Source organism: Salmo salar, chromosome 01 (genome assembly GCF_965601325.2).
Source record: "Salmo salar chromosome 01, fSalSal1, whole genome shotgun sequence".
NCBI classification, from domain to species: domain Eukaryota; kingdom Metazoa; phylum Chordata; class Actinopteri; order Salmoniformes; family Salmonidae; genus Salmo; species Salmo salar.
Window position 1 is genome coordinate 150,557,115 of NC_138291.1, and position 16,884 is coordinate 150,573,998.

The window sequence follows — 16,884 nt, forward strand, 5'->3', positions numbered from 1 at the left end:
AAGACACTCCATCATACTGGATGTATCCCTCCCTCAAGCCCCAATCTATTCCCTCCTTCTCTCAGGCTACCATCATTTTAATCCTGCCCTCAGTCGGCAGAGTTGTGCAACAGCAAATATGGTTAAAGGACAGCGCTAGGGGATGTCTTCAGGACTTTGAGAATAAATGATGCTGATAACTGTGCCTTGATTATCTTACTGTAGCTATACCACAAAGGGCTGTGTTGTCTATAGTAAACCTCCTCACCTCTGCACTGCAACAACTGATGTTTAGGTGTGCAGCACAAAATGGCTGCCATGCGTGCTGTAGGTGGGCTCATTGTTGGTGAAGGAGGCAAGTTACTTCCTCTTGACATTACAAGCACATTGTGACCTGGCAATATACAGTACATGTACATTCATGTAATTTTACATTTACATTTTAGTCATTTATTATCCAGAGCAATTTACAGGAGCAATTGGGGTTAAGTGCCTTGCTCAAGGACACGTCGACAGATTTTTCTGTCGACGTGTTCTGTCGATTAGTCAGCTCAGGGATTCGAACCTGCAACCTTTCGGATACTGGCCCCAACGCCCTTAACCGCTAGTAGTTAATTACATATTTCTCAGAAAGAAAGAGTGATGGAGGAAGAAGGAATGATTAGTTGATTGGGCTTTATATTGCCAAATACTTCAGCCACCCAAGCCATAGACAGTTCACTCTGCTACCATCCGACAAACGGTACCAGAGAATCAGCTCTCAGACCAACTGGCTCCGAGACAGCTTCTAACCCCAAGCCATCAGACTGCTAAATAGCCGTAAGACTGCTAAATACTTAAATGGTTACACAGACTATTTGCATTGACCCTATCTTGCACTGACCATTACAGCCATTACAGTGAGTCCATCCTCCTATAGCTCTTCCCACAAGCCTCCTCTGATACACACTCACGCACACTCCATTGACACTCACACACATGCATACCAACACACACACACACGCACACGCACACACACACACACACACACACACACACACACACACACACACACACACACCATTTTCACACATCATAGGCTGAAGGCAGCGTAAAGTGACTAGGCATCAGAATGGATAATAAGAGTAAGAATAAAAAGATTAGCAACAGCATATGATGAGTGTGAAAGTGTGTGTGTGTGTATGTTTGTGTTGTATCGGTGTGTGTGGGGGTTTTGTGTGAGTGTCAATGTAGTAGTTAACATTTTTATTATCTCTGCATCGTTGGGAAGGGCTCTTAAGAAAACATTTCGGCTCATGTGATAAATCAAATTTGAAATGAACTGCGTGGATGAACAATTTCCTGAACTTCAGCAAGCTTGCAACAACTCCTAAAGCCAGTCTTATTGGAGCCATATTTTTTCTGTCACAATTGGTGCTTGAGGGAAAAATGTACAATTGCAAATTTGGAATAGCACTGCAACAGTGCATAAAGTTCGCTTGAGCTCTATGAATCACAGACACCATACAAATTGTAACAATTGGTGTTAATTAAAAATAGATGGTGATGTCATTCACCAAAATGGGTATTGAACATAATGTTGTCACTCATCCCCATTCCATAATATATTGAAATGCCAATGCTCCTAAGGTCTCCAGTGTGACATGCTCTTAGCAATCTATTATGCACATAATTGACAGGAAATATGCTCTAACCGGTAGTGGGATCCATCTAAATGAGAAGAGATGGATAGGATGTAATGCACCCCACAAATCAATTATCCTGCTCTGAATAGAAATTGAGTATACATTGAAAACAAATCCAAAAATTAACGAACATAGGAACAATGTTATTGTCCTGTCATTATAATCCAAATATGCTTGTGATTCCTGGATTTTGGAGGTCAGAGAAGAGACAAAGAGTGTGTTCTAGGGCCATGGTAGTTAGGACTATGAAACAGCATGGTCCCCCTGGGGTTCTGAGTTGTGTTCCGCTTAACAATCCAAATCCTCTAAATCCTCCTTGGCCTGTTTCAGCTCTTTGATTGCTCCTTGTATTTTTTATTACGTTGTATGACATTTTTTCAATTTGTACGTGTGCATGTATGTTTGAGAGATAGTGTGTTTGTGTCTGTGTGTGGAGAGAAACTGCTTGATATCCTACTGGGCATTCAGATTATCAAGGATGGTAATCTGTTTTTCCTGAATAGGTCTTTCCACCTTATGACAATATGATTCTTGGATGTGATCCACTATAGCACACATTGATCGAGGTAAAATGTCTATTGTATTTTCTGCATTCTCATGTGTGCGTGCGTGTGTCTGTGTATGTGTGTGCAATACAACCAGAAAGTAATTTATGCTATGATAAGCAACAACAAAAAGGAGAAAAGCACCCTGTCAGCGCCCATCAAAATGCCACTGTTTGATAGGCTAGGCAAGCACAGTAATCAATCTACTTTGAAACGTTATGCAAGGCTGCAGAGAGCTTCTAAAATGTATTGTTTGGGCTTCTCTGTCAATAACTCTACTGTAGCTTTCTGACATTTTAGAGTTTGGAGTGGTGGAGAGTTGCAGTGGTATGGCTGCTGCAAGCATACCTACCTTTATATAACAGTTAAATCATGAACAGATAAAAAATTATGTTGTACATTGTGCTCTGATTCAGTCATAGTTTTGCAGAACATAGCATATCTACCCTTTGACAGGAAGGGGCATACTATTCAATGTTATGCATAATATTCAATTGCATTCTCTGTTATTGCGGAGCACACACTGGTTGAATCAATGTTGTTTCCAGGTCATTTCAATTAAATTACGTTGAACCAATGTGGAATAGATGTTGAATTGACGTCTGTGCCCAGTGGGTTTTTAGGAGCCTGTCACTTTGTTTCCCCCTTGGTTTCAAGTTTTACCCCATAAGAGAGTGACACCAAGGGTAAGATATACAGTACATCTGTCTAATTTCCTGCTTGTCAACTTGTCATCTGGCACTGAATCAACATTAAAGACAGGAAAATGTTGTCACATTGTCAATCGCAAAGTGTTGTAGTGTTGGCTGAACAGGAAGGGGGAAATAGGATGTTTAAGGACTCTAAACACATTTTACTTGGTGATTTGATGATTCGATTTACCCATCACTGAATTCTATGTCAATGTAATTGTATCAATATCTGTAGCTCTTTGCTCACCATGAACTATTTGACTCTTCCCACATCTTCGATAACCCCTATTCACATGAGATTGGACTTCATGCAAGCTGCTAACGCAACCCCCCACCTTCAAGCTTAGAGTTTTCTAACCAAGCCAGAGACTGAGTGAAATTCGTTTGAGGTAAATGCCAAGAGTTTTTTTCTCTTAATCTCCTTTGCTTAGTAGCATCTCATCTGGCTTATTGGAATCATGTGAAAGTACCACTGAACACTGCCGGTCATCTCATAATGGGAAGAAAAGGCGATTAAAAAGAGGAAAGTCACCCTTTTCAAGAGCACTCTCTTTAAAAAATTCTTAAAGTCAGACGTGTAGTCGGAACTAAAAGCACCCTCACATTTGACTACCCTAATTATGCCATAGATTGAAGTTTGGGCTGGGAGAGAGGCCACTACTGCGACTTTTATAAGGGAAATGTTATTCTCTAGCAGAAAGTGGGGCGCAGGCACAGTTTGAAAAAAAGTCCATTAGCGTCTCACCTCTTTTGAAAGGAAACAAAGCCTTTAAAGTTCCTTAAAAGAAAATGTGTCTAATAAGCCGGTCATGGTACACGTCACAGATGGATATAACAAGGAGGTACTTATACAAGTGCTGCTTAGAAAGGCCTGCTGTGCTCTGGCCCAATTACAGCTTACTTAGCTGAGCGCCGCAGAACATGTATGTGCTAGCGTGACACACGTGAAGTTAAGATATTTATGAGCTGCTCACATGGTTGAAGCTGGTTGAGAGAATACCAAGGGTGTGAAAAGCTGTGATCAAGGCAAAGGGTGGCTACTTTGAAGAATCTCAAACATTTGTTTAACACTTTTTTGGTTACTTTGTGAATCCATATGTGTTATTTCATAGTTTTGCTGTCTTCACCATTATTCTATAATGTAGAAAATAGTAAAAATAAAGAAAAACCCTTGAATGAGTAGATGTGTCCAAACTTTTGACTGGTACTGTACATGGACCTTGGCTGGTTCATTAAACCCGCAAATTCAGACGAACAAGGTATAATGGGTCCGCACACAAAAAGATGTTGCTTAAAGTTGACCTCAATTTTTTATAATTTTATTATTTTCACTGCATCGGCGATAGCGTACACAGACGTTCCGGCTTTGCAGCCTTCTTCAGTGTGTAGGTACAATTTGTGCAATTTTTTTAATATAATAATGCTTGACATACAATGAATGAAATCAATGCATGCTTGATGATTTACATGTGTAAATCTCTACTCAGAGTCTAGTTAAATTGTAATGAAAACTATTTTCTCTATGAGAACCCCCCCATCCCAACACTCACATACACACACACCGCAGTGTCTCTCGCCCCTACTGTTCCTGAAATCTTTGTCCTGATTCTCTTGCAGGTGACAGAGACTCGTACTGGCCCGCTGGGATGCAGCAGCTATGATAATCTGGACTCAGTGAGCTCCGTCCTCCTGCAGAGCCAAGAGAGCAAGCTCCATCTGCAAGGTAAACATACCCGACTGTATCTCTTACCGTACTTTCACTACGGGAGGCTACATTGGCTGGGGGGGGTTAAGGCCGGGGTCAATTTTCCACTTTAGCCTCTAGTCCATTTTGGAAAAACACCTCTTATGGAGTTTTGCACGATTTGTGAAATTAATTTGAATATTTTGACTAATAAAACAGAGATGGAATTGAATTTGCTCCACAATTCCGCTCTCAGTGATCTTCTTCAATTACTTTGGTCTTGGGTCTCCTGTCCTAATGATAATAATATGGTCATACAGGTTACCAGAGACTTTTATCTGTAGCGTGTGTGGCCCATGAAGTAATCAAACCCACAAGCCTGATGTTGCTAGTGTTGTTCAAACCCAGTAAGCATCATAATATACTTCTCAAAAAAATAAAGGGAACACTTAATCAACACATCCTAGATCTGAATGAAAGACATAATCTTGTTAAGTACTTTTTTCTTTACATAGTTCAATGTGCTGACAACAAAATCACACAAAAAAAATCTATGGAAATCCAATTTATCAACCCATGGAGGTCTGGATTTGGAGTCACACTCAAAATTAAAGTGGAAAACCACACTACAGGCGGATCCAACTTTGATGTAATGTCCTTAAAACAAGTCAAAATGAGGCTCAGTAGTGTGTGTGGCCTCCACGTGCCTGTATGACCTCCCTACAACGCCTGGGCATGCTCCTGATGAGGTGGCCGATGGTCTCCTGAGGGATCTCCTCCCAGACCTGGACTAAAGCATCCGCCAACTCCTGGACAGTCTGTGGTGCAACGTGGCGTTGGTGGATGGAGCAAGACATGATGTCCCAGATGTGCTCAATTGGATTCAGGTCTGGGGAACGGGCGGGCCAGTCCATAGCATCAATGCCTTCCTCTTGCAGGAACTGCTGACACACTCCAGCCACATGAGGTCTAGCATTGTCTTGCATTAGGAGGAACCCAGGGGCAACCGCACAAGCATATGGTCTCACAAGGGGTCTGAGGATCTCATCTCGGTACCTAATGGCAGTCAGGCTACCTCTGGCGAGCACATGGAGGGTTGTGCGGCCCCCCAAAGAAATGCCACCCCACACCATGACTGACCCACTGCCAAACCGGTCATGCTGGAGGATGTTGCAGGCAGCAGAACGTTCTCCATGGCGTCTCCAGACTCTGTCACGTCTGTCACGTGCTCAGTGTGAACCTGCTTTCATCTGTGAAGAGCACAGGGCGCCAGTGGCGAATTTGCCAATCTTGGTGTTCTCTGGAAAATGCCAAATGTCCTGCACGGTGTTGGGCTGTAAGCACAACCCCCACCTGTGGATGTCGGGCCCCCATACCACCCTCATGGAGTCTGTTTCTGACCGTTTGAGCAGACACATGCACATTTGTGGCCTACTGGAGGTCATTTTGCAGGGCTCTGGCAGTGCTTCTCTTGCTCCTCCTTGCACAAAGGCGGAGGTAGCGGTCCTGCTGCTGGGTTGTTGCCCTCCTACGGCCTCCTCCACGTCTCCTGATGTACTGGCCTGTCTCCTGGTAGCGCCTCCATGCTCTGGACACTACGCTGACAGACACAGCAAACCTTCTTGCCACAGCTCCCATTGATGTGCCATCCTGGATGAGCTGCACTACCTGAGCCACTTGTGTGGGTTGTAGACTCTGTCTCATGCTACCACTAGAGTGAAAGCACCGCCAGCATTCAAAAGTGACCAAAACATCAGCCAGGAAGCATAGGAACTGAGAAGTGGTCTGTGGTCCCCACCTGTAGAACCACTCCTTTATTGGGGGTGTCTTGCTAATTGCCTATAATTTCCACCTGTTGTCTATTCCATTTGCACAACAGCATGTGACATTTATTGTCAATCAGTGTTGCTTCCTAAGTGGACAATTTGATTTCACAGAAGTGTGATTGACTTGGAGTTACATTGTGTTGTTTAAGTGTTCCCTTTATTTTTTTGAGCAGTGTATTTTAACTTACCCACACAATTCATCCTGGTCCTCTCAGTCAGTAGAGAAGATCTGACTAGCGTTGATCAAAGCGAAGGCTTGCATGCTGAATAATAGCACGAATGGTGTAAGCTCAAGTATGTATTGGAGCTCAGACTCTCTATTACTGGCACTCTGTATGGAGCTATGATATATAATGTTAGCACTCCATTTATACATTATATAGAACAGTGTTCTTCACTCCTGGTGGTGGAGGGCTGCAGTATGTGTGGGCTTTTGTTCCAGACCAGCAGTAGCACACCTAATTTAGCTAATACAGGTGTTGATTTGTTAATTAATTGAATCAAATGTGACAGTGCTAGGCAAGGACAAAAGTATGCTACCGCTGTGGCCTTTCAGGACTTGGTATGAATAACTTTGGCTAAGAAGATACAACAGACATCTTAGAATGTTCCATTATTTATATATTTATATATATATATATATATATATATAATTTATTTAGTACCAGTCAAAAGTTTGGACACCTACTGATCCCAGAGTTTTTCTTTATTTTGACTATTTTCTACATTGTAGAATAATAGTGAAGACATCAAAACTATTAAATAACACATATGAAATCATGTAGAAACCAAAAAAGTGTTAAACACTTCAAAATATATTGTATGTTTGAGATTCTTCAAATAGCCACCCTTTGCCTTGATGACAGCTTTGCACAGTCTTGGCATTCTCTCAACCAGCTTCATGAGGTAGTCACCTGGATTGAATTTCAATTAACAGATGTGCCTTTGTGGAATTTCTTTCCTTAATGCGTTTGAGCCAATCAGTTGTGTTGTGACAAGTTAGAGGTGGTATACAGAAGATAGCCCTATTTGGTAAAATACCAAGTCCATATTATGGCAAGAAGAGCTCAAATAAGCAAAGAGACATCATTCCATTGTTACAATAAGATATGAAGGTCAGTCAATCCGGAACATTTCAAGAACTATGAAAGGTTCTTCAAGTGCAGATACAAAAACCATCAAGCGCTATGATGAAACTGGCTCTCATGAGGACCACCACAGGGAAGGAAGACCCAGAGTTCTCTGCTGCAGAGGATAAGTACATTAGGGTTACCAGCCTCAGAAATTGCAGCACAAATAAATGCTTCACAACATCTCAACATCAACTGTTCAGAGGAGACTGCGTGAATAAGGCTTTCATGGTCGAATTGCTGCAAAGAAAACACAACTACAGGACACCAATAATAAGAAGAGATTTGCTTGGGCCAAGAAACACGAGCAATGGATATTAGACAGGTGGAAATCTGCCCTTGGTCTGATGAGTCCAAATTTTAAATGTTTGGTTCCAACCGCCATCTCTTTGTGAGACGCAGAGTAGGTGAACGGATGATCTCCGCATGTGTAGTTCCCACGGTAAAGCATGGAGCAGGAGGGGTGCTTTGATGGTGTAGGGGTGCTTTGCTGCTGACACTGTGATTTATTTAGAATTCAAGGCACACTTAACCAGCATGGCTACCACAGCATTCTGCAGCGATACGCAATCCCATCTGGTTTGTGCTTAGTGGGACTATAATTTGTTTTTCAACAGGACAATGATCCAAAACAAACCTCCAGGCTGTGTAAGGGCTATTTTACCAAGAAGGGGAGTGATGGAGTGCTGCATCAGATGACCTGGCCTCCACAATCATCCGACCTCAACCCAATTGACATGGTTTGGAAAAGCATTCCAGGTGACTACCTCATGAAGCTTGTTGAGAGAATGCCAAGAGTGTGCAAAGTTGTCATCAAGGCAAAGGGTGGCTATTTGAAGAATCTCTAATATACAATATATTTTGAATTGTTTAACACTTTTTTGGTTCCTACATGTTTCCATATGTGTTATTTCATATTTTTTATGTCTTCACTATTATTCTACAATGTAGAATAGAACATAAAGAACATAAAGAAGGTGTGTCCAAACTTTTGACTGGTACTGCGTATCTGCTGATTCGATTAACTAAATTGCAGAAGTATATTTTTTGGCTTGGGTATACTTCGTTCACACACTGTATTAAAGAAGAAAATATTGACAGTAAATGCTATACAATTATCAGCTTTGAGTGACAACAAAATTAGGTCGCAAAGATAGAAAAGTAGACAAACGTAGTAATTAGCTGATTGCTTTTGAAGGAATCATTTGTGTCAACAGTTATCATCTCTTACTTTCCTCCTATGAATAATCATCTTCAACCGTGCCTTAGATATACCACAGCTCCCATTGGGACAGTGATGAAAGCCACTGTAAGAGTGGTCAAGATCTGAGACAAGCTATCCCTTTTTAATGTATGCAGTTTACCTTCAGTATAAAAAAAAAAAAAAATTCTGAGCTCTTTTTTAACTACACCACTGCATCTCTCCCTGAAGGGATCATTAAATGCTGTTTGAATACAGAGAATTACTCTGTCTGTCATAAACGCTTTCAAGTTCCTCCTGCCATTCGCTCAAAGGAAATCAATAGGTTTTAAAAGGGCTTAAATCACATGCAACCTCTGTATTGGCCTCTGTTGCTTGGAAGACTAACATTTTGTCATCCAACTGATATGTGACAGCCAGATGAACAGCCTGTATCTTTCAGGATGATACGATTTGGTGAGAAAGAGATGAGTTTTCAAATGCTGCTATTTCATGGTGTGTTTTGAAAGCTATTGTTTTCACATTATTCCAAAGTGGGTGATTATTTTAAAGTGTACTACAACTGAAATCTATCCTCCAAGAGCAATTATCATCTCCGAGTTACAGTTCATTAGAGAGCTTTTGTCATAAGATTGGTATTATAATGTGCCAACCATCACAAACTCCTCAAAAGTTATAACACTTCAATGTCATTCCTGAGCTGGTGACACCTCTTCAGTCTTAGAGAGTCTCTTTAGAGTATTAAGATTGAATTATTATTTCATCCAGCTGGTGGTATAAATGGCTGTGAAAGATCAGTATTTCCATGTGAAAATGGTGGATGAGCATCGAAAACGTTGCTATTATATTCTTGTTAGTATTAATGTGGGAACATTGAAGCCACTGCATGTCAAAAGCAGAAGCTTTGGATATGTACAGTATGCTACAGTAGTTGACATGACATTACCTCCAGACTTTCCTTTCATTGTTTGAAGTGTCAAATTCTACTAATTTAACCAATGCTGGTTATTTGTGCCATTTGACCCTCAGGTCCTATAAACTGCACCACAGAGTAATCTGTCATCTCTGTCTGCTGGTGTACCTCCTCTCCACACATCCCCACTTGGTATCATAAAATATGGAGCTGAAGCCGAGAGGCAATATGCCCTCTGTGTATGTCAAGGCCCACATGCAGATGACAATAAGACACAGACAGCCTGTTCTCAAAAGGGTTTACTACTCTCAGCATATAAGGGAGGAGATTACATTTTGCACTTTGCAGCAGTCATTTTGTGGTTGTGGTGTGTGCATGTGTGTGTACATGTGCGTGCATGTGTGTAGCTTAAGTGTGTTTCAGAGTGCTTAGATACCAATGACACCAGTGGTGAAATGATAGAGATGGTGAGGTGATGGTTTCAATCTCACAGAAAGGGACGGTAGCAACATTCCAGCCAGACGACACTGACTTTATTTACAAGTGAATTACAAAAGGTAACTTTGAGGGAGTTGACGTAAATGTTGTTTTCCATTAATAAAATTGACTTCCAATTTCTCCCTCTGTTCCATAGAGCACACTGCAGGCAATAAAAATTGATGAAGGCTGTAGGGGAAAAAAAATAGAACAACAATTATATGATTAGAAAATACATAAAGGGAGGGATGAAGAATTACCAGGACACTCATTTCAATTACAGTACGTTATTTTCAACCAGGGGCACTCAGAAAAATATAGTTCTGCAGAGCAGGCTGCCGACTGCATGATGTTAGGATAAGAGCCAGCCAATCGGGACCTTGGTTCATCAGTTTGGAAAATACAATTATTTCTCCTCATCCAATTTGTTTAAAAAATGATTTGGCCAATTCTCAGAATTCTCTCCAAAAAAGCAACTCTGGTGGCCAACTGTAGCTTGCACAATGGCTTGCTATTGATTTAATGCCCTAATGGATTTAATATTGGGACAATCCAGAGAAAATGTCCACAATAGCAATATCTACTGTCTGTTAGAGCACTAGGGATTTATATCAAACTGTTCCTGGTGGTGAAAAGAGTTGGGTGGATATATTAAAAAGACAGTCAATGTTCTTGGTACATTTAATGAACACCTTCTATGTGTCTCTCAAATGCCCATTGACCTTTTTAGACAATTATAGAAAGAACAAAAGTGCTGGCAGTTAAAATGTGAAGAGATCACATCTGGCCAAAGTATGAGATCACCCACAGTGTTAAGTAAAATAGCTTTTAAAGGTAAAATACAGTATGCCAGGTGTCCTGCTTTTCAATGGTCATGTCAATTAATTCTGTTTTGATATTAGGTTATATACTCAAGTTCTGAGAGCCATATGTTTTTGGAGCTTGGTGAGAGTGTGGTTGTCCTATGGTTATTTTTCATAGAACCTTCCCACAACTTTCTGGGAATGGTGCAGGATAGTTGCTTGGCTTTGGAACATTCTCAGAACATTTCAGGAACTTGTCATTTATTTATTTTCTTGGTATTTCATTCCATGATTACATTTTTATTTCAATTTTGGTAATGTTCTAGCAATAATAATTTGAGAACATGACTTTAAATAGAACTATGAGCAAACCTGTAAGAAACGTTATGCTGAAGTTGTGACGATCGTCGAAAGGAGTAGACCAAAGCGCAGCGTGGTAAGTGCTCATGTTCAAACTTTTATTTTAACTCAGAACACTAAAACAAAACAATAAACAACGGAAAACGAACGTCACGTTCTGCAGGCTAACTGAGCTGTACAAAAACAAGATCCCACAACTGAAAGTGGAAAAAAGGGCGGCCTAAGTATGACTCCCAATCAGAGACAAAAATAGACAGCTGCCTCTGATTGGAAACCATACTAGGCCAATAAAGAAAAAGACAACATAGAAATATAACACAGACTGCCCACCCCACACCCTGACCTAACAAAATAGAGAAATAAAACGTCTCTCTCAGGTCAGGGCGTGACAGTACCCCCCCCCCCCCCCCCAAAGGTGCGGACTCCCGGCCGCAAACCTGAACCTATAGAGGAGTGGTGGCGGCTCCGGTTCGGGGCATAGCCCCCGCTCCGCCCACTGATCCCTCTGATTTTGTGCCACCGGACCGTGGAACGTCGTAGATCATCGCCTGAGGCTCCGGACTGCGGGCCGCCGCTGGAGGCTCCGGACTGCGGGCCGCCGCTGGAGGCTCCGGACTGCGGGCCGCCGCTGGAGGCTCCGGACTGCGGGCCGCCGCTGGAGGCTCCGGACTGCGGGCCGCCGCTGGAGGCTCCGGACTGCGGGCCGCCGCTGGAGGCTCCGGACTGCGGGCCGCCGCTGGAGGCTCCGGACTGCGGGCCGCCGCTGGAGGTTCCGGACTGCGGGCCGTAGCTGTAGGTTCCGGACTGCGGGCCGTAGCTGGAGGTTCCGGACTGAGGACAGTTGCTGCAGGCTCCATGCCATGGATCATCACTGCAGGCTCCGCGCTATGGATCACCACTGGAGGCTTTGTGCCATGGATTATCACTGGAGGCTCCGGGCCATGGATTATCACTGGAGGCTTTGTGCCATGGATCATCACTACATGCTCCGGGCCATGGATCATCACTGGAGGCTTTGTGCCATGGATCATCACTGGAGGCTTCGTGCCATGGATCATCACTGGAGGCTTCAGACCATGGATCATCACTGGAGGCTTCAGACCATGGATCATCACTGGAGGCTTCAGACCATGGATCATCACTGGAGGCTTCAGACCATGGATCATCACTGGAGGCTTCAGACCATGGATCATCACTGGAGGCTTCTTACGTGGAGCCAGAACAGGTCTCACTGAACTGGGGACTGTCGCCGGAAGCTCTGGACTGGGAACTGTCGCCGGAAGCTCTGGACTGGGAACTGTCGCCGGAAGCTCTGGACTGGGAACTGTCGCCGGAGGCCTGATGCGTGGGGCTGGCACAGGTGGCGCCAGACTGGTAGGTAACACGCACCTCAGGGTGAGTATGGAGAGCAGGAGCAGGACACACCGGACTGGAGAGACTCACTGGAGGCCGAGTGCGTGTAGCAGGTACAGGTGGCGCCAGACTGGTAACACGCACCTCAGGGCGAGTACGGGGAGCTGACTCAGGTGGCACTAAACTGATAACACATTCCTTTGGGGAAAATCCGTGCATCATCCACCAACTCACCAACTCTCCCATATCTCTCTTCTCCTGGATTGCCTCTGGTTCCCTCCTCGGCTCCACGTGCCCCCCCCCCAAAAAAGAATCTTGCTGTTTCTGTGGCCTTCTTTCCCGACTTTGTAGCTGTCCCTCCTTCGCTGCTTCCGCCTGCTTCCCTGGCAAGTTCTTGTCTCCTGCAACTATTCCTTCCAAAGTCCAGGATATACTCCTCCTAATCTCCTCAAAAGTCCACTGGTCCATACCACACTGCTTGGTCATATTGTGGTGGGATTTTCTGTGATGATCGTCGTCGAAAGGAGTAGACCAAAGCGCAGCGTGGTAAGTGCTCATGTTCAAACTTTTATTTTAATTCAGAAAACTAAAACAAAACAATAAACAACGGAACACAACCGTCACGTTCTGCAGGCTAACTGAGCTGTACAAAAATAAGATCCCACAACTGAAAGTGGAAAAAAGGGCTGCCTAAGTATAATTCCCAATCAGAGACAACGATAGACAGCTGCTTCTGATTGGAAACCATTCTTGGCCAATAACGAAAAAGACAACATAGAAATATAACACATAGACTGCCCACCCCACACCCTGACCTAACAAAATAGAGAAATTAAACATCTCTCTCGGGTCAGGGCGTGACAGAAGTACAAAAATTCCCACAGAAGATTTTTGCTTCTTAACATTCTTGAACTATTTGAGAACATTCCCAATGTAAAACTATTTGTTTTTAAATAACATTATTTGAACGTTACTAAAGTTTTATTTTGGTTTTTAATTTCTTAACACTCTCGGAACAATAATTGTTCGTAGAACCTTTAAAAGAATGTGAAAACCACAATAAATGTTTTATTTAAAAACATATACATTCTATTCTCAGCATCAACAAAACACTCTCTATCCTCTCTTGTTAAGTGTGTTGGCTGCACCCACTAATTGGCCACACCTTCAAATAACCTATAATTTCCGTTCTCAGAACGTTAATAAAACCCCCCAGGCAAACTTTTAGGGAACCATAGTAAAACGTTCTCAGTACCTCCCTGCAACCTAAACATTAACATTCCCAGAACAGGCAAAATGTTCACTTCCACTCTCAGAATGTTTAAAAAAATGATTTTACCGGTAAGAAAACGTATGACTTCAATCCCCAGAACCAATGGGAAACCAAAAACATATGTTTCCACAACTTCCAGGGAACCAAATGTGTTAGCTGGTATAGCTTCATGTTTGTTATACAATGTGTAATGCACAGTTTAACGTGGCCAGGTCAATTGACTAGGAAATGTAGCCTATAGGGCATAGATCTTTTTTCCTAACCAGGTCTTATGGTTCGATTCCCACGGGGGACCAGTACGGAGAAAAAAAATGTATGAAATGTATGCATTCACTACTGTAAGTCGCTCTGGATAAGAGCGTCTGCTAAATGACTAAAATGTAAATGTAAAATGGTCAGGAAAAACAGCTGGTCATAGTCACATACTCACTACTGTACACTAGTTGGCTGTTGACACAGTTCATTTGGAGAGATTTCAGATGGAGATCCATCAGCTGTCAGCCAGGCCTTGCTGGTTGAGACAGAAGCACTATAGCTAGACCAGGGCCCTTGGCCCGGGCTTTGTAGGCTAGGCCTCAACATCCCCTCCAAAGTCAGGACCAGAGGTAAGGCTAGGGCAGAAGAGATCATTACCTCCGCAGTGGAGTAGGGGAGAGGTGTGGAGAGGCCTTCCGCTGAATCCTAATATTGTATTATCTCAGGGGAAGGCCCTGCAGGAGCCCAGTCCCTGCACACTGCAGGGGCTTAACTGAGAGTTAGGGTGAAAGAACGGATCATTGTTCAGGACCAGCAATGGGGGTCAGAAGGGAGGAGATGAGCCGTGCCGAGTAGGCCTCCCAGCTAGCACATAAAGTTATGAAAACCATTTTTATTTTTTTATTTTTTATTAACCCATCCATCAGTCCCCTCTTCGGAGGACACATATCTTTTTTTGTTTTTTACAGGTTCTTTTACATATACACAACCGTTCAAAAGTCTGGAGTCACTTAAATGTTCTCGTTTTGAAAGAAAAGCACATTTTTTGGCCATTAATAAAAATAACATCAAATTGATCAGAAGAACAGTGTAGACATTGTTAATGTTGCAAATGAGTATTGTAGCTGTAAATGGCAGATTTTTTTTATGGAATATCTACATAGGCGTTAAGAGGCCCATTATCACTCCTGTGTTCCAATGGCAGGTTCTGTTAGCTAATCCAAGTTTATCTGGTTAGAGCCAGTTGCGTTGTTCTGTGAAGGGAGTAGTATACAGCGTTGTATGAAATCTTCAGTTTCTTGGCAATTTCTCGCGTGGAATAGCCTTCATTTCTCAGAATAAGAATAGACTGATGTGGTTCAGAAGAAAGTTATTTGTTTCTGGCCATTTTGAGCCTGTAATTGAACCCACAAATGCTGATGCTCCAGATATTTAACTAGTCTAAAGAAGGCCAGTTTTATTGCTTCTTTAATCAGGACAACAGTTTTCAGCTGTGCTAACATAATTGCAAAAGTGTTTTCTAATGATCAATTAGCCTTTTTAAAATGATAAACTTGGATTAGCTAACAAACCATACCATTGGAACACAGGTGTAATGGTTGCTGATAATGGGCCTCTGTACACCAATGTAAATATTAAAAATCTGCCATTTCCAGGTACAATAGTCATTTACAACATTAACAATGCCTACACTGTATTTCTGATCAATTTTATTTTATTTTAATGGACAAAAAATTAGCTTTTCTTTCAAAAACAAGGACATTTCTATGTGACCCCAAACTTTCGAATAGTAGTTTACATACATTTTACATAGACATTTTACATACACATTTTGCATAAATATTTTGCATAAACATTTTACATACATGGTGCTTTTATATAAAGCAATCACGTAACAATAATAGATTACCAATCATAAACTCTTTAATCGCACCCCTTAGCCCACCCCACCTATCACCATAGACCACCCTCATTTTGGTTTCCATGTTCCATATATTTTTCAATTGTGCTGTGATGTTTTACATACATTTTGAACCTTTCTAATCGTATAGTATCCACAGATTGTGAGCTCAAGATGAGTATTATTATATTATTTATTGACTGACTATGGCTTTCTAAATCGCACCACAGTGCTATTTGTAAGGTTCATTTTAAGTGAATGTTGTTGTTTTTGGTACCAGTTTATGAACCATGTGCCATGGAATCGGTATATTGAAAATCTCTTCCCATTTATTTTGCAAGCTGTATGGCACAGCTGTCAACATTTTTGTCCTCAAATTAAACTGGTTTATTTATCTAATTCCTTTCAGCCGATTTGTATCTTTAATACACAGTACCAGTCAAAAGACTATGAAAAACACATATGGAATCATGTAGTAACCAAACAAGTGTTAAACAAAATATATTTTATATTTGAGATTCTTCAAAGTGGCCACCATTTGCCTTGATGACAGCTTTGCGCACTCTTGGCATTCTCTCAACCAGCTTAATGAGGTAGTCACCTGGAATGCATTCCAATTAACAGGTGTGCCTTGTTAAAAGTTAATTTATGGAATTTCTTTCATTCTTAATGTATTTGAGCCAATCAGTTGTAGGGGTGATATACAGAATAGAGCGCGATTTGGTAAAAGACGAAGTCCATATTATGGCAAGAATAACTTAAATAAGCAAAGAGAAATGACAGTCCATCATTACTTTAAGACATGAAGGTCAGTCAATCTGGAAAATGTTCAAGTGTAGTCACAAAAACCATCAAGCGCTATGATGAAACTGGCCCTCATGAGGAACGCCACAGGAAAGGAAGACCCAGAGTTACCTCTGCTGCAGAGGATAAGTTCATTACAGTTACCAGCCTCAGAAACTGCATCCCAAATAAATGCTTCACAGAGTTAAAGTAACAGACACATCACAACATCAACTGTTCAGAGGAGACTGCGTGAATCAGGCCTTCATGGTTGAATTGCTGCAAAGAAACCACTACTGAAGAA

At 42.1% G+C, this 16,884-nt stretch overlaps 1 protein-coding gene across 1 annotated transcript in view; it reads left to right on the top strand.

Annotated features, from left to right (window-relative positions):
* The window catches only part of LOC106565751 (BMP/retinoic acid-inducible neural-specific protein 1), a 164,890-nt gene that overhangs the window by 90,314 nt on the left and 57,692 nt on the right, over positions 1-16,884 (top strand). Inside the window, exon 5 of the mRNA XM_014133232.3 lies at positions 4,519-4,624. Within this exon, the coding sequence (XP_013988707.1) occupies positions 4,519-4,624 (106 nt within the window). The remainder of the gene's footprint in view (positions 1-4,518; positions 4,625-16,884) is intronic.